General features: G+C 52.0%; 1 protein-coding gene across 1 annotated transcript; it reads left to right on the forward strand.

Annotated features, from left to right (window-relative positions):
- On the forward strand, positions 1-24,204 carry ATP6V0D1 (ATPase H+ transporting V0 subunit d1). Its single transcript, XM_042834751.1, has 8 exons — positions 1-164; positions 5,460-5,631; positions 16,259-16,437; positions 18,688-18,767; positions 21,530-21,607; positions 22,104-22,280; positions 22,580-22,657; positions 23,100-24,204. The coding sequence occupies exons 1-8, from the start codon at positions 35-37 to the stop codon at positions 23,259-23,261; spliced, it is 1,056 nt and encodes a 351-aa protein (XP_042690685.1). The 5' UTR covers positions 1-34; the 3' UTR covers positions 23,262-24,204.

A 24,204-nucleotide genomic window follows, 5' to 3' on the forward strand; every position in this document is an offset into this window, starting at 1 on the left:
GTGAGGCGCCGCCGGTCCCGCAGTCGCCGCCATCATGTCGTGCTTCCCGGAGCTCTACTTCAACGTGGACAACGGCTACCTGGAGGGTTTGGTGCGCGGCTTTAAGGCCGGCGTGCTGCGGCAGGGCGACTACGTCAACCTGGTGCAATGCGAGAGCCTCGAGGGTGAGCGGGAGAGCGCCGGGCCGGGCGGAGCCTCCGCCCCTTCACGGCCGAGGGCTGAGGGGAGAGCCCTGCTCTGAGGGGGACTTTGGGGTTGTGTCGGGCATTGCTGTGTGTTTCCATGCCAGGAAACCTGCTCGCTACGTTGGGGCCAGAAATGAGGTGCTTGGCGTGGCCTGATCCCTGCCTGAGGTGTGCACTTCTGACAGGAGCGGGCAGCACGCAGGGGGTACCGGCAGCTTTGGAGGCGTTTCTTATGTTCAAACCAAACCAGCGCTGCAGAGCTTGGTAAACTCGGAGGGAAACTGCCCTTCCCCGTGAGCTTTGGGCTGATCCTGCTTCAGCCACTGTCTTCTTTCTTGATCGGTGTGTACAAAGCTGGGGTGGGTTTGTGTTGCTTGTCGCCCTTGGTCAGCTCATCCCGACCAGTCTGTGCTGTGCAGCTCCCCTGTGCCACTGCCCCATTTGTTTGTCACTCATATGTGTCAGGAGCCTGGTTCAGCAACCTGCTTCTAAATCGTGAGGGCCAAAACCAGCTTGTGGAGATAGGGTGGAATGTGTGCCAAGGTGTCTGTTGTTTTTTGTTTTTTTGTTTTTTTTTTTTTTGTCAATAGGAGTGTGATTAGAACAATGGAATGGCTGCCCCCACTGTGGGCTGGCTGCCCCACTAGATCAGGTTGCCCAAGGCCTGAAAGAGGTTCCTGGGAAATGTTCCTGCTGGTCAGCAGTGTCAGCAAGCCCTAGACTTTATCGCTGCAGGCTTCTTCCTCTTTGGGGTCTTTCTGTATTTACAGCTTCCTTTTTTTTTTTTTTCCTTTCCCCCTTTTTGCATCCTGAACCAAGTTGTGTAAACCTGTAGACCTCTCCCTTGGTGTGGCACTTTCTGCATTTGAAATGAATCAGTTAGAACTTCCCATATCATTGCTCTGGTTTTGTTACTGTCTTCTCCAGACAGCTCAGTGGTGGTTGCTGCTGTTCTCCAACCATAAGGGCTGTTCTGAGTTCTCCTCTGCTTTGCTTTCTGTATTCCTGCCTGATTTGAAGGCTTTTCCTTCAAAGGAATGTTGCTCGTGGTCACTCATGTAGGTCTGTGGGCAGACAGTTTCTCTCCTCTGACCTCATGGTTCTGATTTTGCTGTCTGTTTTCTGTGCTCTGAAGGCTTTAATGTGAATTCATAGAATCATAGAACAGCCTGGGTTGAAAAGGACTGCTCATTCAGTCCCAACCCCCTGCTGTGTGCAGGGTCACCAACCAGCAGACCAGGCTGCCCAGAGCCACATCCAGCCTGGCCTTGAATGCCTGCAGGGATGGGGCATCCACAACCTCTTTAGGCAACCTGAATTCTCTCTGTTTGCACTGAATCTATGTAGTGACAGGTTACTGGTAGCCAAAATGAGTATTTAGGCACAAAAATACTCCTGTGCTCTCATCTGTTTTCCTGTTCTGCCTTCACTGCCTCTTCTTGGTGTGACACCAGCACTGCAGACTGTCTTCCCAGTCCTGGAGCAAATGGTCACCTTTGCAGTGGGGAAATCCTGAAGAGCTGAGGCTCTCCTGGTGCTGCCTAGGGAAGGATCAACTCCTCTGTGTTAGGACTCAAGCTGACAGCTTGCTGCTGTTGGATGTTGGACAGGGGAGATCATGCTTTTCTGCGTGATCCTTTGTAGCTCTCCCTGTCTGATAGCAGAGTAAGCTGATTAAAACTCTTGCTTCCTGCTGAGACAGCTTGCTGCTGCCTGAGGAGCCGTATAGCTCAGTGCTATCAGGCTGGCTCTTGAGCTGGCTTTATAAAGGGCTGGGAGACACGACCAGAATCGGAGGGAGGGCGTAACTGTTTTGGTTTAAGCTGTTTTGGCTTAAGCTTTCTGTGTAAATCAAGAATGTTTAATCCTTTTTTTCAGCACCGAAGTCCTGATGCTTTAGTGGTTCCTCAGACAGGTCCCTGTGCACTGGGTGCCTCTGCTGGGTGCACTTGGAGCTTGCTGCAGCCGATTCCTGATTCTGACACAAGGTGTCAGCGAAGGACTTGGAGCTGTTTTCCTCTGCCTCCCTCGTGCAAGCTCAGATCTGCTGTGCAGAATCTGCCTTGGCTAACCGAGCTTATGACTCACCTAGATTCCTGCTGTCAGAAGGGTGCTGTGCTGTCTCCAGCTCCTAGAAGCTGCCATAACCTCTTAGAGGTCTGGTAGCTGCTCTGCAGAATATTAAACTGTTGCTAGCATTTGACAGCCTTGCCTCTGTAGGAATCATGGAATCGTTTGAGTCAGGAGGGATCCTTAAAGGTCATCTAGTCCCACCGCCCTGCAACGAGCCACATCTTGTCAGTGCTCAGAGCCCCATCCAGCCTGACCTGGGGTGTCTGCACAGGAATGGGGCAGCACTGCGTCTTTGTGCAGCCTGTGCTAGCAGCCTCTCCTTCAGAAGCTGAAGAGCTAAAGGTGATGGGGAAAGGGCTGCTCTGTGTCTAGTTTTGGTGTGGTGTAACTTGCTGGCTGGCAGCTGAGGAGAGGTAGCAGCTCGCTGCTGCTGGTGTGCTGCAACCACAGAAAAGGTTTTAAATTCTGCAGAAAATGAATGATTTTTGGGCATCCCTCGAGTCTGATTTCAGAGAATCCATTTCAGAAGCATCTGAGGTGGTGAAAACCACCACATAAACAGAAGTGATGCGGGGAGCAGCAAAAGCTGCAGCCTTCAGGAGGAGATGTGGGCGATGAGCTGCTCTGCAGGCTGCTGCAGCATCCCTCCCTCTTTTACTTTGCTACCTTAGGCCTGGGAGGTGGCAAAGCAAATTTCAATTTTTATATATTCAGCATCAATTTGGGAGTGCCTGAGCTGAGAGGCGGTTGCTGGAATTGCACAGCATGGCCACCTCGAGCTCTGCTGCAATGAATACCCAGCAAGAAGAGGATGAGGCTCCGTTGTGCTGTTGTGCTCTTGCATGGAGCAGCTTTCTGGGAGCTGTGACCTGGCCATCGTTTACCCGGCTTGGTGGGGGAGAGAACAAAAGCAGCGTGGTAATTCAGGAGCTCCCTTGCCAAATGCTGGTTCAGTCTGTTCTCAAAGTGCATGAACCACTGGGGGAAATGCTGGAACAGCCATGCATACCTCTTGGCCCCGGGCTGCCGACACACAGCAGAGGGGATCTCAGGCAATTGCTGCTGCTGCCAGGTCTGAGCTGTGCTGGGGGCTGAGCTCTGGGAGAGCCTGAGCCTTGTGCTGGGGCGATGCTTTGAGTCAGGGTTTGTAAACCCAGTCCAGTTTTTGGAAAACAAGTTCTGTCCGCTTGGATGCTGAGAGATGCAGAGGAGGTCAGTTCCTGTAGCTTGTGGCTGGCCTTCCCTGTAGAAGCTGTTTCCAAGTGTTATATAAACATGGTCCCTGTTCCAGTTACATGGCCTCGTGCTGGCCCTTGTGCTGTGCTGTGGGGGCAGCCCCTTCTGAGCAGACAGAAAGCAGCTCTGAGCTGTGGGTGGTGACACCGTCCAAGCAAAGCCTGGTGTGCATCAAGCTGCCCTTTTCAGTCCATTAGTCCCTGGTGGTGGCTCTCTGGCATCAGGTAAGCAGGCAGCAAGGTGGATTCTTGCAGTGTGGAAGGTAGGAACTGGAGCTGCGTGTCAGAGCTGAGCGCTTTGAAAGTGTCCCTATTGAAATAAGAGCTGATAGGATGTGCAGTAGCTGCCTTCTCTCCAAGCTCCCCTGTAGATGCAACACAAAAATCATGTGGTGCTTGCACAGACTCAGCTTTCATGGGGGCTCTGAGCAATGACAGAGCTTAGAATGCTGACTGTCATCCATAACAATTCCACGTGTGCCAAACTGAGCTGAAGGACGTTCTGAGTTTTGGTGTAATCCAGTTTTAGGGTGTTTGACTCTGTGATGGGGATCATATTGAAAACTCCACTGTCACAGTTATCCAGACTGTGTTTTTCCCCATCTCAGGAGTTCATAATGTCTGGTAGAATAAAGCACAGCTGTTAACTGTGTCTGGAGAGCAGAGATCTGGGTGAAGTTTCTGCTTTGCTTCAACCATGGTGCGTGTTGTTGGGCAAGGAGCTCTCTGCTGCATCCAGGATTCCTTATTAAAAGTAAATGCAGTACAAAACTCTCCTGGAAACGGCTGAGAAACACAACAGAATGGAGTGCTATTAAGTGCCTGGCCTTTCTTTCCCCCCTCTGTAACCACAATCTGTTTCCTGTGAGACTCAGCAGTGGTAACGTCCTCCTAGCTGAAAAGCACCGGGTCAGAAATGCCTTGCTAGATCCCATTGGAAATACCCCAAAGAACTGAAAGCTGTCTGACCCTGCTGGCCCTCTGGATGAGGCCGGTGTCACGCTGTGCAGTACAGCTCAGCTTGGAGCTCAGCATTCGGAATTTGTCCAGCTTCTGCCTGTAGCTGGATGTGGTGTCAGAAGAGCAGACTCCTCCAGCCAGGCTTGACTCACAGCATGTGTGCCTATCTTTTAGCATGTGCCACATGTGTAAGGTGTGTCCTGCTCACCCCGCAGTGCCGAGGGCTGGCATCAGAAGAAGCAGGGAGAAGTGCCTTGGTTTACTGATTTATTTTTCTCCTTGATGATTGCTGTTTGTTTTCTCTGGACGGTGCGTTCACATCTGGTTTGGCTAAACTCTTTCAGCTCTTCTCTTTTTCCCATAAAGGCCTCGAGTCCTGGGGAGGATGCTTGCCTTGCTGGCCCTTGGGGGTGAAGCTGAAGGGAGATGAACATCATGTACCAGCACAGCTAGTCATGCTGCGAGAAATGGGACTGTGAGACGTTCCTCAGCTCTGGATTCAGTTTTTCCATAGAGATGTTTAGTTGCATTTGGCTCAAATAGGGCTTTTTGTCTGGACAGAGCCAGCAAGTTGTAGTTGCTTGTCCAGAACCACAGCGTGGTTGGGCACCTGACCTATAGCGAGGGCACTGGGGGGAACAAAGCTTTCTTCAGCTTGTAAAGGGAGGGGAAGGTGTTTCTAGCCTTTTTCCTTCATCCAGAGCAGGGAATGCCTGCTGTATGGGGTGTGTTTAAGTGGGCTTTTCTTCAGCCCCTCTCTACTTCTTAATGCCTGACTTGTCTTCAACCATGCAATTAGTAGGATCCATCTGATGATGCAGTGATCTGGCTGCTTTATGATCTTAGGGTTGTTGCCTGCTTCTTTTTGGCTCTGAAAACGTTTCAGGTGCCTCCTGCCTCCCAGTCAGGGAAGCACTGAACACAACCTTCCTTAGGTACAGCTCATCAAACCCCCTGAGCCCCTCAGAACAAACCCTGTGCAGTGGCACTGTGCTTTCTTTTCCAGACTTGAAGCTGCACCTCCAGAGCACAGACTATGGGAACTTCCTGGCTAACGAAGCCTCCCCGCTCACCGTCTCTGTCATTGATGACAAGCTGAAGGAGAAGATGGTGGTGGAGTTCCGTCACATGAGGAACCACGCATACGAGCCCCTGGCAAGCTTTCTGGACTTCATTACGTGAGTACAGCTGTTCACGAGCAGTGCTTAAAACCTTGTCCTTCCAGCCTTGGGGGCTCTCAGTCCCACTTTCTGCACATTTACCTGCCTTTGCTGCTGAACCGCTTCAGGCTCTGCTTGCCCAGGCATTTACTTTTGTCCCCAGCGCTGATTTTTTTCCTGGGTTTTCAGTGTGACCCTCTTCAAAAACATCAGCCTATGCATGACAGCAGCTGTGTGCCAGTTCTGACTCTTCATCAGGGCCGTGGGGATCCTTCCATCCCACTCTGCTGCCTGTAGTCCTGTCCCCATCATGAACTGGTTCAGGGAGCTGAGCTGACCAAAATGGAACAGATTTTCTCATTTGGGGTTAATCTTTCACTGATCTGTTTCCTCAGCTAGCTCAGTGGGGATTCAATCACTGAAGAAAGGGAGGGCTTGGAGTGTGCAGCAGGGCTGCAGCAGCCTTTGTTGGTGCATGAGAAGACACTGGGCTCTTGTGTGCGCGGTCCCACAGCTGGGTCAGCTGATGTAAAGGCTTGAAACAGCAAAGCATCCTTGTAAATCCTTCCTCTTGTATCCTTGCCATGCCTGGACAGTGCCACTATCTCATTTGTCAAACCCGGTGCCTCACAGCTGTAATTTTCTGGGTCACTGTGCTGAAGCTGCCCATCTTCTTAAGTCCTTTGTGGTTTCTAAGCTTCTTCTTACACACCTGGCTGTAAAACTGGCTCCAGATATGGAGCAGCACATCAGCAAGATATGGCAAAGGCCTCACCTAGCAGCAGCACTGGCAATGGTGGAAGCACTTTGTAGGTCACCACGTGTAATGTGGCAGGCTGGTTCTTAGCAGCATTTGAATGACTTAGCTTTAAAACTGGTGTTCACAATCAGCTCGACTTGTGTTTGATCTTGTTCTGCTTCTGTCTCCCCAGCTTTGATGAGCTGTCTAGAGCAGAACACAGCTCTGTGCAGATGATATCTACGTATCTCACCTACTGCATGATCTCCTTTTAAATGCATTGCTCCCGTTTGTACAGAATGTTTCTTCCTCAAATTGTCTTTGCTCTCATCTCTTTTTTCTCACAGCTCTTTTTTTTTTTTTTTTTAATGGCATTGTCTTCAGCACTGCCTGGAGGAAGCAGAATGCAGCTCTCTGCCTCCAGGAAGCGTCTCCACCCTCTCAGGGAGCATTTTGTGCTTGGAGTCCAAGCACTCCGTTGTATTTCTGATGCACCATGATGGAGAGATCTCCTGTGGGTATGCAGTGGTGATGAAACAGAGTGTGTTAACAGCTTTAGCTGCTCAAAGGTGGCTGTCTGTCTCTTAGAACCTCAAATAATTGTAGAATGGTTTGAGTTGGAAGGGACCCTAGAGGCCATCTGCTGGCACTCCCTGCACTGAGCAGGGACACCCACAGCTCCATCAGTGCTCAAAACCTCCTTTCCCTGGCCTTGGCTGTGTGCAGGGATGGGGCAGCCCAGCTCTGTGTGCAGCCTGTGCCACTGCCTCAGGCTCACCACTTTAAGTATAAAGAGCTTCTTCCTTAGCTCTGACCTAAGCCTCCCTTCTTTTAGTTTGAACTCATGTCCCCCTTGTTTTGTCACAATCACACCTGTTAAAGAATTTGTCCCCTTCTTTCTTAGACACTGAGAACTTCAGTAACTTCTAGTGGTGCTACAGACAAGTAACCACAGATGAAGGAGGACAGGGAAACTCAAAGAGCAGGATTCTACTGTTTTTGCCCAGCAGGTCTTGATGGTAATAATCTGCTGATAATCCTGATGTGTTCAGTGAGTAAAACAATGTTGATTTGAGGCAGGGGGCAGGAGTTTCAGAGCTGTAGCTCTGACAGCACAGAGGTTCCCGTGCACATCCCAAATATCTGCAGTGGCAAATGGCTCAGTTCAGAGGCAGGCAGTGCCTCCTTGTGCCATGTGTCCTCCATCTCAAACTGCTTTGTTTGTGGGGATAACATCATAGAAATACGGAGCCAGAGGATTTTGGCAGTGCTGGGAACATTGTGCCCATGCATGTGGCAGGGATGCTGCATCATCACCTGACCTGGGTGACCCCAGGATGAGGTGGTGTCCCTCTGTGACCACACATGTGCACACAATGAAATGATTTACCTCTTGCCTTTTAAACAGGAACTATTTCCCATTCCTTTTTTGCAGGGTAGGTAATGAGTGTGGGACAGAGACTGCTCCTGCTAGACAGCTCAGTGCCAGCAAGACACGAGGTGGTCAGAGCAAGGAACTTGTGTAACCGAATGTGACTGTGTGCTGAAACCTCCCAGACTGGACTGGAATAGAAAATGGTAGAAAGATGTGGAAGGTTTGAGTGGGACCGGTTGCTGCTGGGGGGAAGAGCGAGTTCACTGGGAATGGCTCGAGAGAGGTGTGATGGGCTGTAAACCTTAGATTTTCTGATGTCAGGTGGGACTGTAGGATTTGTGTCAGGCTTAAAAGGGGAGATGTTTGGTGGCATATTTGGTGCAACGCCGAAATGCACTTTCCAGTGCAGGGTGCTTTTTAGGTGTGCTGTCCTCCCAGCCGAGGCAGTGCTGCCTGCAGCTCGCCGGGAGGTGGCACTCCAGCCCTGTGCTGCCTGTGCCCCGTGCAGTAGTGCCAGGGCTGAGAAAGGGCACCTCTCAGGATGGGCAGAGCTGACCTCCCTGCAAAGCTTAGGGGAAAGGAGGGTTTTTAAAAGCACACTGAGCCAAGAACGCAGCGATGCAGCAACTGCGGTGCAAGGTTGTCGTTCGCAGGGCTGCGTGCCGTTGCTGGTTTCTGTCTTGGTGTGCTCCTCTCCTGGCACCACTGTGACGCTTTCCTGGCTCCAGTCCTCTCCAGGATCTCTTCTGTGGCAAGTGGTGCATTGTTACTTGGCTGATTTCCCTGTTGTTTGTTCAAGTGGTAGCGTCCCGTGCCGCTGCGTATCGCGGTGAGGGAAATCAGAGCCTGCCCCAGTCCCTGTGAAACACCTACTAGCTCTGTGCCTTGCTGTGCAGCTCCTCACAGCACGACTGCTGCTCCCCTGTGCTGTTCAGCCGACCTCAGTGGGTCTGACTGATGGGCACAAGCTGGCTGCTAGTTTCTTTGCTCCAGCACAAATAATTGTCTGTTTGGCCGAGGGAACGGAGTGACATGCTGTAGGGCAGCAACAAACAGGTATTAAGTGTACTTGAAACAGCAAAACCCACTTCCTGATTTCAACAAGCACATATTGACTTGTGGGATGGAAGTGGGTTTTAGGTTCTTCTCGGTGATGTGCTGCCCTGCCTTTCTGTAAAGGCTTTGTTCTTTGTGCCAGCCTGCTGTGTGCCATGTCCTGGCTCTTTCTTTCCAGTGCTTCTCTATGCAGTTTAGACAGGACTCGTGTCTGTCCTTTGTGCTATTACTCTGAGTTCTAGCCAGCTGTAGCCTGATTGGATTGTCAGCTGTAGGGTTTTTTTCAGTGGAGTTGGGAGGAGTGTGGTTTTGTTTGTTTTTGTTTTTTTTTTTTTTTCCCCTTACTACTGCAGTGTTTTCTCTGCTTGGGAAAGCCTGATTTCACAGCAGCCTCACCTGATGGCTTTGTCAGCTTCTGGGCAGTAAGGCTGCTGGGCAGAGAAAGGCTCTGCCTCATGGCCAGGCTCTGGTGCCAGCTCTGAGCCCACGTAGGAGCGAGGCCTGGGGTGGAGCTGGGTCTGAACACGTCTTCCAGGTCCGTGATCACACCTGTCTGCAGAGGATGGACTCAGACATCATTTGTCTTTACCTCCCCAGTCTGCTAGACCTTGGGAACATGGTTGCCCTGAGGATGTCCCTGGGAACTTGGCTGTCGGTACGTTTTTGCGGTCACAGGACCTGTTTTTGACGAGGCTTCGTGTACCTTTTCCACTTGCACATGCCTTTTTGTAGCTGACACTTCCTTCTAGTACCTTCTCTGTGACCCTTTCCTGCTCTGCCTCTCCCTGCACTGGATAGATCTAGTTTCTACTGCCTGGTTTTGAGTTGAAACTTAATCTTAATGGCAGTGCTTTTCTAGAGCCAAACTGTTTCAATTGCTACTTGAGCTGAAGACTCAAGTCTTCCTACCCTCCTCTGGAGTAGGAAGCTGCCTGTCTTTGTTTTAAATGTACTGCAGTGTGCATGCTGGCATAGCTGTGTGAGGTTACAAAATATGACTGCGTCCTTTCGAAGCCCTTTCTTACAAAAGAAAGAGCTCCAGGAGCTTTACGTTAGGTGCTGACAGTCTGTTGGGGTGCATGCAGCAATCTGAAGTTTCTTTTCCCGCTGCTTCTGCGGTTTAAAACTGCACAGTGCTATTTATTTGTTGAGACCTTTGTGATGGTGAGATCGGGAAGCAAAAAATTACCAGGGCAGCTGGGGATCCTGCAGTAAAAGGTTTACGAGCCTCTTCTGGCAGAGATGGTTTTGGCAGAGAAGCACGGGTTCCTGACAAACAGCTTCCCTGTTCGCAGAGAGTGCAAAGTTGAACTGATAAGCCAAGTTCTTGGAGGGATTGTGCAACATTCAAAACGAGAGGGCATGGAGCTAATGGTCTGGAAATGATCACAGGCTCGCGGCCTCTGGATGGTGGCATTGGAACTGCATCTGTTCCCATGCTTACTCAAAGGATACAGAGCTCGTGCCTGTTTCCCAGAACCAACGTCTGCAAAGATAACTGGGTTGTGTGCCTCGCTGGTGGCTGCAGGAGTCATCTTTCAAAACAGCATGACGGCGGGTGTCCCCTTTGCAAAGGGCAGCGTGCTCTCTGGAAGGTGGATTTTGCTGCGTATCACACTGGGCTTTATTCCCTGCTGCACCTGGAGGACGCTTCCTTTCACCAGTTCCTTGAAACTGGAACCCTGCTTCGACTGACCGGTGCTTTTCTTGGCTTGGGAAGTGTCAGCACAGTGCCAGGCAGGCACGCTGAGTCACGCTACTCATGCTAGCAGGGTGCTCTCACTGGAGGCAGCAAAATGTAGCGATAAGTTCCAGTTGTAATTAAGGACACTTCTTCCTAACGAAGCTCTGTGGCCCCGAGGATGGCCCTCGCAGGCAGACTGGAGGGGGAACATGCTGTTCCTGGGTGACTGCATCCACGCTGGTTTGCTTCACCCAGGGGCAGGCATGGGCTTAGCCCTGTCCTCACCGGCTTTGCTTACAGCTGAATCCCTCTGGTTGTTCTCATGCTTGCCTTGTGTTCCATCTCACCACTCCTTCCTCTGCAGCTGCGTAGCGTGTCTGCTAGGGGCATTAAAGCAGAACAGGGAAGGAGTACTTTACAGAGTTATCCGTGCTCCCCTGGTGGATTTATGCCTGGCTGTGGCTATTCCAAAGGCAGCTTGCGTGCATGCGGTGCATTTAATTGGATGAGCATTCACTGGGCACTCCTCAATCCACATGACGTGCTTTGCTCCTTCATAGAAACCATTCTCAAGGTCTTCCACTGTTAGCAGCTTTTGTTTTCCATTTGGCTTTAGCAAAGTTTATGTGTGAGCAGCGTGATTAGATGTCCCTGGTCAACACTTAAACTGCAATTAGTGCTAAAGTCTCCTAGGAGCAGTGCAGTGCCAGGGCTCAGCCCAGCAGACCAGCCTAATGTTTCTCAAGTTCTGAGGTCAGGCTTAAGGCATCAGGCTTAAGAAACCAGAGCCTCTTGCATGAGGCTGCTTGGCATTCAAAACATTCATGATGTCTCAAGGGGGTGGCATGCATCTAGAGTGCGACGTGTGTTTGTAAATCCTCAACACTGCAGTGCTTCTGAAGGGGTTTTCTGTTGTTTTTGGTTTGGTTTTTTTTTTGCTCATTAGGCTTTAATGCGACTTATGCTGTACGACTGCTTGCAGGTTGCTGGATGATACCACTATGAAACTGAATTCTGTCTCAAGAGATGGTAATAATCACGTGGAGCTAAATATAGAGAGCATTTCTGGATGCTCGGATGTGAAAGGCTCTGCAGTGCTGTGAGGTTATACCTCTTTGCTGTGAAATGGTCCCATTGATCTAAGGTTAGCAGAGCACTCACTTTCTGGCCGAGCTCCCATTTTGTGGTAGCAACCTTGACGTTCTCAGCTTTCTCTTTGGCAGGTCTGCAAAGTGACCACTTAGGTGTGGTTTTGATGGTGTGATGGTAGGAAAGACAGGGAGAGGTCAGCATGTGTCCACACTGCCTGCTCCCTGCCCTGCCCTCTGAGCTTAGCAGCACGGCAGGCGATGCTTCCAGCCCACAGGTTGATTTGCTATTGAGCTGAAAATGGAACCTGAGGATTTAATTCAGTTCTATTGCTGTCTGTTACTCCAGGAGAGCCTCAGTGAGGCACTGAGGTCTCTGTGAGGTCCCTTTTCCTTTCCTCAGCAGGGCAATTAGTTTGCAGTGATGTGCTCCATGTGCCAGCCTCTCAGCTGTCAGTGCTGCTCTATGTCAGCTACTGCTCCTCCGGGCGTTCCTTTCCTCACTTCAGAGCTCAGAAAGTGGTAACCCTGTGCTCTACATGCCAGCACCTTGCTCACATCTTCAGCCCTAAGTGCATGAACTGGGTGAGCCACTCTGAACACAAGAGTGACTGCAGCCAATGCCACTTCATTTGTCATTTAAGGCTGTCTCTGGAATTCGCACAGGGTTCAGAGCACTCCTCTGATCCTGCTGGAGTTTCCCCTCTTTTATCTCAAAGCAAACACTCAGCATCTGCAGCCACAGATTACTGCACATGGGAGAGCACAGGAGGTCTGTGGTCAGCATCCCCAGCATTTCCCCAGAAGAGAAGGCTCTGGGGAGACCTCATTGTGGCCTTCCAGTATTTGAAAGGAGCGTATAAGCAGGAGGGGGAACGGCTGTTTATGAGGTTGGATGGTGATAGGACAAGGGGGAATGGTTTTAAACTGAGGCAGAGGAGGTTTAGGTTGGATGTCAGGAGGGAGTTTTTCACCCAGAGGGTGGTGAGGCACTGGCACAGGTTGTCCAAGGAGGCTGTGGATGCCCCATCCCTGCAGGCATTCAAGGCCAGGCTGGATGTGGCTCTGGGCTGGTTGGTGACCCTGCACACAGCAGGGGGTTGAGTCTAGATGATCACTGTGGTCCTTTTCAACCCAGGCCATTTTATGATTCTGTGATCTCCCTTTGAAGGGAAGGTCTGGCAGTGGGGACACTGGTGTGAGCAGAGCCCCAGGGCTGCCCTGCCCCACTATCAGCCCACTGCCTCCTGTGCAGGGCTGTCCTCATGACCCCTCAGCAAGCAGCTGTTAAACCACAGCTTGGCAGGGCTCTCAGAGGATCCCTGAGAAACGCAGGTCATGCAGTGTTGGGTTCATTAGTCATGCTTTGTGACCACTTGCAGTATTGTTTACGGCTTCTTTAGTATCCCAGAGCAGAAAGCAATAAAAAGCCAACCTATCTGCTGCAGGACAATGACTCTTTATGATTAGATTAGGAAGTGGGGGAGGGCAGAGCTATGCCTGCTTTGGGGTTGCTGCCTTGCAGGGCCGTGCCCTGGTGCCTTCAGGCTGTCGGTGTCCCACGTGAGGAGCTTTCATGCATTTTATGTGCTCCTTTGGTGGAAAGCCATTATAATCTTTCCTGTATCTCTTGCTAATCAGTGATTGAACTGAAAGAAATCCAAAAGGAGGAGAACACACATTGTTGTGCTACCTGTACGCAGCCATCGCGTGGGTGCTGCCCTCCTCACTTCTAGGCGCTCATCCAAGCTGCAAGCCAGCATCTCCTGCTGACAGCAGTGCTTCTGAACACGATGACTCCTTCCTGTCCCCAAATCAGAAATTCTGCTGCAGTGTGAGACGTGAGTGCTGCTTCTAGGAACCAGCCAGCTCTGTGTTTCTGTGAATGTGAGTTTCTGGTGTAGCACCACACCTGGGTGTAGTGAGAGGAGGGCAGAGCGAGGCAGGATGTGACTACAGTGGAGCTCCTGCTGATCGTCCAGCCTTTGCAGATGCAGATAACAGCTCGTGGCAGGAGTGTAATGAAGCTGGTAAGAACCTGACAGGAGATGGGGAGAACCACGACAAAGGCTGCTCTATTAAACAAGGGGTTGGAGGAGGTTCTAGGAAAACTGCTGCCACCATAATCAATCTAATCCCCTGGGGCTGGGCGGAAATGCTGGAGTGGCCAGGACCTCTCCTCTGGTTTTAGTACAGCTGTGCTACTGAAAGCAGATGCGTTCTTGTTGGGAACTGGCAAGTGTACCCCTTCCAGAAATGGGAAGAGGCTTTTCCAGCTGCCCTGGCACTGGAGGACTTGCCTCATCGCCGTGACTGACTAAGCCAGAATGACTGAGACGAACCAGAGGCTGCATTTGAGTAAGTGTGGTCTGGGCTTGCTTGAAGGAAATGGGATTCACCCTTAGCTCACTATCAGGAAGGGTGATGTGGGTGCGCTGCTGTCTGCCTGCCCTCGCAGCCATGGGAAGATCTTTGTCCTGCTCTAGCTCTTGCAACACCACCATGGTAGAAATTGAAAAGTGAACTTTCCCTCTGCTTTGCAAGTGGTGATGTCTCCTGCAGAGGGAATTCCTTCTCTAAATGTGGATCCAATCAGCCAATAAGATGCTCTTGATTGCCTGAGGGCTGCAGGGAACTTGCTCATGGTTCTTACCAATGAGCACTTCTTGCTGCCAGGAGATTGCAACCATGGTGAGAGCTGCACAAACAGGACAGGTGATGACCCAGCAGACTGAAGGGTGGTGGAGGTTTCCCAGTGCCCTGGTAGCTGTGTGACTGCTGTAGTTCTAGACTGAGCATCCCTGCAAATCAGAAGGGTGCTCTGCAGAGCTGATGGTTGGAGGAGCGTTACCTGCTGCCTGGAGAAAGGGGCAGCACCTGTTTGAGGAATGAAGGTGTGGATTTGTTCATGGGCCTTCCCTTGCGTGCATTTGAGAGGTTGTTAAGCCCATCTAATAAAACTGCAGACACCTGCCTTTGGCTGGCTCTGCTCACCTGTCCTTCCTGGGCTTCCAAGGGAAGCAGCTGTGTGGCTGTTAGCTCAGAGATGCAATGAGCAGCAGCATCCCCATACTGTCTGACTGCCTTGCTGTCCCGCCAGCCTTGCCCCACTGGCTGCAATGCTTCAGCACCCACCTGCTTCAAACTCACACAGTTCCTTCTCATGTTCAGATGTCCAAAACCGTTTGGATGTGGTGCTCAGGGACGTGATTTAGTGGAGGGTTGTTAGAGTTAGGGCAGTATGGTTAGGTCATGGTTGGACTCGATGATCTTTAAGGTCTTTTCCAATCTGAGTGATTCTGTGTTGGAATTGAGGCCCAGTCCTCTCTGTTGCAGAGCAACCTTTTTCAGGACTTTTCTCACCAGCTGCCTGCTAAGCTTTTAGAGTTCAAGGAGTCAGAGTGCAGGAGCGTGAAGCCCCAAGTGCCCTGCTCCTTTAGCATCTTTGCCCCTTCTCTGCTGCTGAGGAGTGGAAATAGTTGTGTGTGGTTCTGGGAGGGTATAAATAAAGGCTGTGCCAAAGCTGCCAGCCCCATTGTTTTCAGAAGGGAGCAGAACTGCAGGAATGTGACCCTTTCTCCATGCTCTTGGCGAGGTTGAGCAGTGCCGTTGGCACCAAAGCTGAACTCTAGACAGGTTATCAGTAGATTCCTTTTTGCTCTGGTCCTTTGGCACTTTGGTGACCTGATCTCTGCAGAGCAGGCGATGCTGGGAGAGCAATGGGAACAGCTACCCTCTAGGAGCAGCTCTATCCTGTGCAGCATCCATGTCTCTCCTGTACTGAGGACACCACATCTGGATGCAGCACTCCAGGTGAGCTCTCACAGTGCAGAGCAGAGGGACACATCCCCTCCCTGACTTGCTGGCTTTGCTGCTTTGGATGCAGGGGGGCACAGTAGTGGCTCGTGTCCAGCTGCCACCCACCAGTCCCCCATGTCCTTTTCAACAGGGCTGTGCTCCATCCTTACATCCCACAGCTTGCACTGACAGTGGGGGTTGCTGCGACCCAGGCGCAGGCTGTGCACTTGGCTCTGTTGGATCTGATGAGGTTCTCTTGGACACACAGCTTGAGGTCATCCACCAACTTGCTGAGGGTGCACCTGATTCCCCTGTTGATGTCACTGATGAAGATGTGACCCCTGAAGGGCACCACTCGGCACTGATCTCCATCTGAATGTTGGCCCCTCTCTGGGTATGATCTTGCAACCAGTTTCTTGTTCACCATATCTTTCCACTCTGGAGAGAAAGATGTGGGAGATCATCCTTACTGGAGTCCAGATAGATGACCATCAGTGGCTCTTCTCTCGTCCTCTGGTGCATCATACCATCATAAAAAGCAATGACTTCTTGTAGTGAGCATGGTCAGACACAACAGGACAGAACCCAGGGAGGTTGTAAGATGCACGTGGTTGGAAATGACTGAGTTCAGCTTGGTAAAGAGCTGAGCTGGCCGTGCCTGGAGCAGGAGGTTTGGCCCAAAGCCTCCAGAAATCCCTTCCCATCTAATATTCTTCAGCGGTCAGCTGCAGCTGCCAAAATGATGCATTGAGCTGTAGCATAAGCCTGGGCTTGGGACTGCGCTTGGCATTAAGGAGGTGCCTCACTTGTTCTTTGTGGGAAGGGTGCATCTTCCTGGAGATGCTCGCAGGGCCTGGTGGAGCTGTGGTGCTATTTGTGACAGGCTTCCTCTTTCACCCCTGCAGGTACAGCTACATGATCGACAACGTCATCCTGCTGATCACTGGCACTCTGCACCAGCGCTCCATCTCCGAACTGGTGCCCAAGTGCCACCCTCTGGGAAGTTTTGAGCAGATGGAAGCTGTGAACATTGCGCAGACACCTGCAGAGCTCTACAATGCCATCCTGGTGGACACTCCCCTGGGTGAGCAGAAGTCCCTTTCCCCTGGAAGACCAAGCAGTGGGTAACACCCAGCTGTGGCTGCGGTGCCCGTGGTGGTTGGGCTTGAGCTCACGTCTGTGCCTGTCCTATTCCAATTTTTCCAGTTGGACCATTGGGTAATTTCTTGAAGGCAATGCTTGGAGATAACTGTTAGAGATTGATTGATGCATGGTCCGTCTTGTTCTGAGATGGATAAAATTAGCTCTGGATCAAGCTTTTATCTCTACTACCTGTACTACTATCTATACTACTTTATCTATACTATCTAGCTAACTAGTAGTACTATCTAAGCTACAATCTCTACTATCTAACTGTAACCATCTATATACTAACTTCCCAAAAGCAGACAGCAACAACAAAAAAACCATGCCAAAGCTTCGTAAGCTGTTTGGATAGCAGGATCCTGCACTGAGGCACTGTCACAGGCTACAAGCCTTGACCAGGAGGCATGTGACTCTGTAAAAACAGTTCTGTGAACAGCCACGCGGGCAGATCTGGTCTTTAAAGTTAAAAGGTGTAGGAAGTGGTTGTGGAGAAAACGCAGGAGACTCTGCTGTAGTAGGAGAGGTAGTCACAGGAGACCTTCTAAGTTAGTATCTGTGGGCAAAGGTAATGAGCTACGCCTGAGTCAGTGATTAATCACTCTTTTTGGAGTTGCTGGAAAGAACAAAACACTTAAATCATCATTTTGTCTTTGATGGTAGTTGTCATTTTTGGCACTAAAATGCTTGCTGTAGTAATGGGGTAACTCAAGTTGTTGTCATGGAAGAACAGTTTGCCACATAGAGCCCAGCAAAGAAGGAAGAACGTGTCTAAAGGGATCTGGCCACCTCTGAGTGTCCAGAGGAGGATGGAGCTGCTGCAGCAAGGCCAGTGCCAGTACAGCTGAGCATGGTGTGCTTGGCTTGCTGGGTAGGAGACTGCCTGCAGCTGAGCCAAGTCCGCTGTAGGGGTGGTGTGTGGGAAGAGCATCTTCCTCAAGGGTGAGAGTGAACCTTCCCACTTCAGGAATAAGATAGAACCAAGTGTTCAAAGGTATTATTAGCTCCCAGAGACCTAAAAGCTTCACCTTGGTACACTGGTGAGGAGATTGCAGAGGAGGTTCTCTGCCTCTTGCCTTCGTGCACTTGTCCCTGAGTGAGCTTTGCCTGCCCCTGCCCTGGCTGGTCCAAGTGCCTCAGACCTTTGCCCTGGCTGTACCCTTGAGCCTGTGTACCATCTAGTGTGGCATTTCTTCAGCAGGAGGACGTGGGGAGTAGCAGTGTTGCCTAAACAAGCAAGCACGCAGGCTCCAGTTGTTTAACTTGCACTCCTTCCAGTGACCACACGCGAAGAAACAGCAGCTCTATCTCCTAACAGTGCCTGGGCAGCTACGTGGCTTGGTAGGAATGCCTAACCCCAAATGGCTTTCATAGGTTAGCAGGGCAAAATAAGTCTTGCTGTTAGCCTAATTTGGGATATTGGAGGGCCAAGAACTGAAATAGCTGTGTTCTCATTCCTCTGCTACTCTGAAGTAGCCACTGGTCTCAGGCTAGCCAGCGAGCCCTGCAGTGAAAACCAGTCCTGGCACTCTCTGGTTTCACTTCTGCCAGCCGTAGTGAGCAGTGTGCCTCTAGCTACGTGGCATTGCCCGCTGCTGCTGCTGCATAGCAAAGAGGCCTCTGTGGGGGTCATCCTCTGCTCAGGGCTCTTGATCCCCTCCAAGCTTCCAGGCTGTAGGAGCTGTCGTATCCCCACGTCTCCTGAACCCACATAAGGTGCTGGAGGAGGAAGGAGAAGCGCACCAGGACTGCTGTCTCCCTGCTGCCGTGCTGTAGCAGGCAATTTGGAAGCTACCTTGTCAGTTCTGAGAGTCTGCATCTGGGAACAGTTTGGGGTTGATTTGTTTGCTGTTTTTTCCTTTTTTTTTATGTGGGCTGCTCTGGTACTGATGGTGGTGGCTGGAGATGAGAACTTCTGCTGAGGAGTTGTTGACAGCATGGTAGGACTTGAGGGATCAGCACAGTCTTCCAGGGGTGAAGAAGCACGTTGGGTTGAGTGCTCCAAAAAATGGCTGTGGCCTGGGGAGCGATGGTGAAGCCTGAGATTTGAGTTATGGCAGTTTGGTGGCACTGAAGACAAGGGCCAGAGCAGCTCAGCACAACCTGTGCTCCTGCCTGCTGTTTTCAAGGGCTCGCTCTGTGTGTGGGTCTGGTCAGGGCAGCACCAACTGTGTCTGTGGTTCTCTTTCAGCTGCTTTCTTCCAAGACTGCATATCCGAACAGGATCTTGACGAAATGAACATTGAAATCATTCGAAACACACTGTATAAGGTAACTGAGACTCTGGGAAGGGAAAGAGATGCTCGCTTCCCTATTCATTCCTAGTGTGCCTGCAGCTCTGTCTGGCCAGGAGCTCCAACCGAGAGGCTGACTTTCTTCAAATAAAGGGAAGAAGGCATTTCCCCCTTAGAGTAGATACAAAAATAAATTTGCTCCTTGTCCCAAGCTTGCACGGGAAGCTGTCGGCTCCTCTTCTGGCCCCGTCTGGTTTGAGCTGGCAGCATAAAAGTGTGTGTTTATGTGCAGGCTGTGGCTATCGCTCCATCTCAGCTCTCTGGATTAAGGGTGGGATGCAGATTGTATCTGCCAGCCTTGTTTGCACTGGTCACAGCCAGCTAGCAGGCAGCGTGACCTCTGCTTTCCAAGGAAGCCTTGGCCCGTTGGGAGAGGTGGAGAGCAGGTCAGGCATGAAGGGAAGGAGGCAAAGGGAGGGGAGAAGGTGCTGCGCGGCGGCAGTCATGCCCAGCTGCACGTGGCCTCTGGCATGTACTGATCTTTTGTTGTAATGGAGGGAGGTATGCTGGCACGCATAAATACCTGCACCCTTGCAGCTTGCAGCTCGCTGTATGGAGCTGGGGAAAGGCTGGGAGCAGAGTGAGCATGCAGCAGGCAGCTTGGTGGGTGCCTTCACCTTGGGTCCCAGCTGCCGCTACCTTGCCCATCTCCTTGCGGAGGCTGGATGCTCCTTTACATTCTGCTTTTGCTGCCCCCAAACTGAATGTCTGCCTCTCAGTGCTCTGAGACTGGCTCTCACTGGTATTCAACCCCTGGGGAGGTTCTTGAGTGGAAATGTGCTGAAAGAAGGGAGCAGGAGTTAGAAGTGAAGTGGTCAGCTCTTAGAGCAGAGGGAGGTCAGCAGCGGAGGCACGCTGGCATCATCATTTTCACTACTTTCTTCCGTGTTTTCCCATCTTGGAGTGGATGTGCTGGAACGCAGCTGGCTGGCTGCTGGCCTTTGCTGGCAGCCTGCCTATAGGAACCTGCTGGAGGAACTTTGTGGCTGGACACTAAAATACAGCACAGAGATCGCTGTGGATAAATGTGAAGCGATGCATGGGAGGCACGAAGAGGTGATCTTATGAAGCTCTCCTTATTCCCTGCTGCTACTGCTACATTAAATGTTGGGTTGTGAGCAGTTGGCTCTTCACAGTGAGAACTGCACAAACAGCCCTGTGCCGCTGCCTACATCTGCGGCGTGTTTGTGCTGCACACTGCACCTTTTCATGGTCCAGTTCCTCTCTCTCATCTCAGAATGCAAACAGCAGAACAGGAGAAGCTGCTAAGAAGGGCACTGTAAAGGTTTAGATGCTTCCATGGGGGAAACCAGAAAGAAGGTTTGGGATTCCTCAGCTGGAAGAGAAGTGAACTGTGATGGTAATGTTGAACAAGACAACGAGGATGGACAGGCCACAGATCAGCCTGGATGTGAAGCACAAACAAGACTAGCAGAAGGCAGAGGGTAATTGAATTGCGTCATGGAAGTGAAAGTCCATTAAGGACTATTAAATGTGAGCACACCACCATTTCAGGGATACAGGGTTCGGGACTCTGGAGAGCTTCCTGTAAATTGCTGTCATCTGTGAGGGGCCCCAGGGAGGGCACCCAGCAGGGCTGTCCTGCAGTCTGCATGGTGTCTGTGCTGCTGGGTCCTCATGAAGTGCTGGATGTCTGAGCACACCTCCTCTATTTGCAGGGCCTGAGGTTTGCATGTGAACTCTGAGAAAGGCAGAAAGTGGTGAGCGAGCCTCTCACCCAGCCTCAGGCAAAGTTCAGTGTCTGTGCCTTCCTTTCCTTCAGGCCAGTGCTCTGCTCTTCTCTGTGCTCCAGCAGTGGCAAAGAGGATTTCCAGCCTTCTGGCCATGGTGTCTCTTGATGCGTGGTGCTGGCCCAGCTGTGCCCTTTGGCACTGTATTTACAGAACACACTCATCCAGGTGCATTCCTAGAGCGGAGGCCGAGGATGTGGTCCATCTTGTGACAGGGCAGAGATTTGTGGTGTCTCAGCATCGTTGTTTTTCCACCCCTTTGCGCGGTTCTGTCTGCAGCGCTCTGTCTGGGGAGGTGTTTTATCACATGATGGTCTCCTCTGAGCAAGTTTTTTGCTGAACAGCACTTTTAGCCTTGTGCTGCATCCACGGCTCCCCTTGGGGGATGCAGTCATCCTCCAGCTGGATTCTGGTACCTCTCCACAAAGGATTACGTTTCCTGGAGGCAGCATGGCTGTGCCTAGCTTGATACTTTCTGCAGTGCTCCAGTTGGGATGGAGACCCGGCGGCTGCAGTGTGAGAAGAGAATTACAGAGGACGGCTGGTTTCCTTCACAGATGTCCCGTCTCATCTCTCAACTCTGCTTACACAGCGCTCCTTTCTGAGCTTGGGTCTTGCAGCTATGGTTGTGTGGCTTGGCATGTTTGTAGAGGCCAGAGCAGGGTCAGGAAACCATGTGAGACTCGAGCGGATGCTTTGGAGTTAGACCACTCGAAGGAGCAAAATAGGCTTGAATGTTGGTGCCTGGTGTTCTGCCTGCTGTAAGCTCATCCAGTCCCTTGAACCAAGCAAACCACAGCTCTTCATGTCTCCGGCTCCTGGGGAAGCACTGTCCCTTGTGTGGGCTTGGCATCCAAGTTCACTTGGGGTGAGAGTGCCTGTGCTGTGTTATAAAGTGTCTGGGAGCGTCCCTGCTTGCTGTCTGAACGGGCCTGCGAGTGGTAAATGAAGCAGTGTGGAAACGTGCTCATTCCTCTCTGTCTTCCAGGCATACCTGGAGTCCTTCTACAAGTTCTGCAAGGCGCTGGGAGGTACCACAGCAGACGCCATGTGCCCCATCCTGGAGGTAGGTCTGGAACACCCTGCAGGGGCACCCATTGCTCTGTGATGCTGTCTGCCAGCACTAAGGGTGATCCTTGTCAGCATCCCACTGCAGCCTGACCTAGGAGAACGCTGTCTGCACGTGACTTTGGGCAGGCTTGGTCACCTCATCTTGGCAACCTCCATCCAACAAGCAGGAGAACTTCCAGCACCGTTCTGCGCGTGGCCGGTCAGTGTGCCAAGGCCAGCTGGTGGGTGTGCTGGGCTCGAGGGCAGTAGGTGGGAGAAAATCACTCCCGGAGCTCCGCTCAGCGCTTTGGTTTGTTCCCAAAGCAGGGATTTCCTCAGCCCAGCAGTCCCCGGGCATCAGCTGTACAAGGAGCCCACACATGTAGAGCTGTGCATCCCAGGCAGTGAGCCAGGCTTGCTCACGCTGCCCTCTGATGTGGCTCTGTTCAGAGCAGCACCGGTGTCTGCTGCTCTCACTGCAGTCTGAGGTGAAACTCTCTTTTCTCCCACAGTTTGAAGCTGACCGGAGGGCCTTCATCATCACCATCAATTCCTTTGGCACTGAGCTGTCCAAGGAGGACCGAGCAAAGCTGTTCCCACACTGTGGCAAGCTCTACCCCGAGGGGCTGGCTCAGTTAGCCAGAGCAGATGACTACGAGCAAGTCAAAAATGTCGCCGACTACTACCCTGTGAGTGCTTTGGGGTGAGGGCACAGGGGGCTGGCACCAGGATCTGCTGTGCATTGGGGCTGGGGGAGCTCAGGAGTAGGCAGCATGAGGAAGGGACTGCTTGTCTTACGCTGCTTGGAGTCGGAGAGCTTGGTGTCTCTGTGCTGAAGCAACACGTGCCAGTGCTCGTGTGTGTGCACAGGGCAGCTCTCTGCTGACCCAGTCTTGTTGCTGTTTCTGGTGCATGGGGGCCCAGGAGTGCTGCTGAGCTCGGAGGGTACCAGGGTGTGGATATATCTTTTTGTACCATCTTCCCTCAGGAGTACAAGCTGCTGTTTGAAGGGGCTGGCAGCAACCCTGGAGACAAGACCCTTGAAGACAGGTTCTTTGAGCATGAGGTGAGTTAGCCCTGAGACACTTCCCAGCAATTGTGTCTGCCTTTGCCCTCTGAAAAACTCAAGGAAGCAGCAGGCTTGGCTGCTGCCCTGGTGGTAGAGCTCCAGAATATCAGTGCTTTGCAAGAATAGTTTGAGGGAAGGAAGAGGATGCTAGCCATGTGCTCCAAGGAGGGAATGAGGCTCAGTCCTCGTCACCCAGAAGCTTACAGCAGTGTGCCTGTAGGCTGCTGCTAGGTCCACCGAAAGTGAAAGCAGAGTGTAATTATGGGGGAAAGGCCGGTTCTCACAGCATGTGAGGGTATAAATTCCTCCTCTGTGTGTCAGACCCCTCCTGGTTGAGCCCTGAGCCTTCTGGGGAAGTCAGTGCTGCTCCATCCTTCCCTGGGCTGGCTTCTGGCAGAGGACAGTCCAGCAGAGGTGGACAGGTGCCATGTCTTCCCAGGTGAAGCTGAACAAGCTGGCATTCCTCAATCAGTTCCACTTTGGAGTCTTCTATGCCTTTGTGAAGCTGAAGGAGCAGGAGTGCCGCAACATCGTGTGGATCGCAGAGTGCATCGCCCAGAGGCACAGGACCAAGATTGACAACTACATTCCCATCTTCTAACCCTGCTCTGCTCCTGTCCGACCCCTGGAGCCCGGAGGGACCCTTGCCTCTCTTCCACGTGCTCCCTGAGTTACCCCTTGCCTAGACTCCAGGGGTGTTGAACTGGCTCAAGGGGAGGAACTGTACAGTTGCTAGTTAAATTATTCTCAAGCTGAAGTTAGATTGTGTGTGCAGTGAGGGGTCCAGAGGGGCTGGTGGCACAGGCTTGGCCCTGTGCAGCGGGAGGGACGCCTCCTGTTGTGTACCTATAGTACCTGTGTTACTGTACTCATCTGCTGTATGCACTTCCCCTGGCCGAGCCTGGGGCTCGCTGCCTCCCAGCACTGCAAGGAGCACGGCAGCTCTGCCCCAACCAGCAGTCCTTGCTGTCAGGGCTCTGAGCACGCTTCCTCCTCCGTGTTGTCCCTGTGAGGTTTAGTTTGAATGTAACTTGTAGCGTAGCCAGTGCTGCTGTGTAATCCCTGCATCCCCGTAGCAAAACCCTGTTGTGGGAGCGACCGAGCAGCCCCAGCCAGAGCTGGGACGGAGCCTGTGGGAACACCAGGGCAGAGCCAGAGCACATGTGCAGTGCTCCTCCAGCTCCAGCAGCGTTCACACCAGTGCTGGTGTCCTCAAAAGCTCCTCTATCAGCTGCTGGAGCTTGGAATGGCTCTGGGAGCCAGCTGAGCTTCTTTCTCCCTGCAAACGCTTGTGGCTTGGAGCTCCCCGTCCTCCCCAGCTGTTGGGATGGTGCTGTGCACTGCATCGCCCTGTGGGCCCGGGCCCAGGGCAGAGCTGGAGTCCTGTCCACAGCTGGGGGGGGGTGCTGGTGGGGAACACACGCCTGGTGCTCCCAGCAGCAGCAGCTCCATCCTGGCTTTGTGCTGCGGTCACCTCTGAGTGTCTGTTCTCCTGTGACCCCCCCCCCTCCTCTCTACACCAATAAATATCTGCCTACCGCACA

This window comes from Centrocercus urophasianus, unplaced genomic scaffold (assembly GCF_019232065.1).
Source record: "Centrocercus urophasianus isolate 14NV4802_14NV808 unplaced genomic scaffold, USGS_Curo_1.0 seq_49, whole genome shotgun sequence".
Lineage (NCBI taxonomy): Eukaryota > Metazoa > Chordata > Aves > Galliformes > Phasianidae > Centrocercus > Centrocercus urophasianus.

What these genes read in the sequence shown, in the direction of transcription:
- ATP6V0D1 (XM_042834751.1), top strand. Translation starts at nt 35, where the DNA reads ATGTCGTGCTTCCCGGAGCTCTACTTCAACGTGGACAACGGCTACCTG. An exon ending in AGCTTTCTGGACTTCATTAC is followed by an intron (nt 5,632 to 16,258) that starts GTGAGTACAGCT and finishes TCACCCCTGCAG; the next exon opens with GTACAGCTACATGATCGACA. An exon ending in CCTGGTGGACACTCCCCTGG is followed by an intron (nt 16,438 to 18,687) that starts GTGAGCAGAAGT and finishes GTTCTCTTTCAG; the next exon opens with CTGCTTTCTTCCAAGACTGC.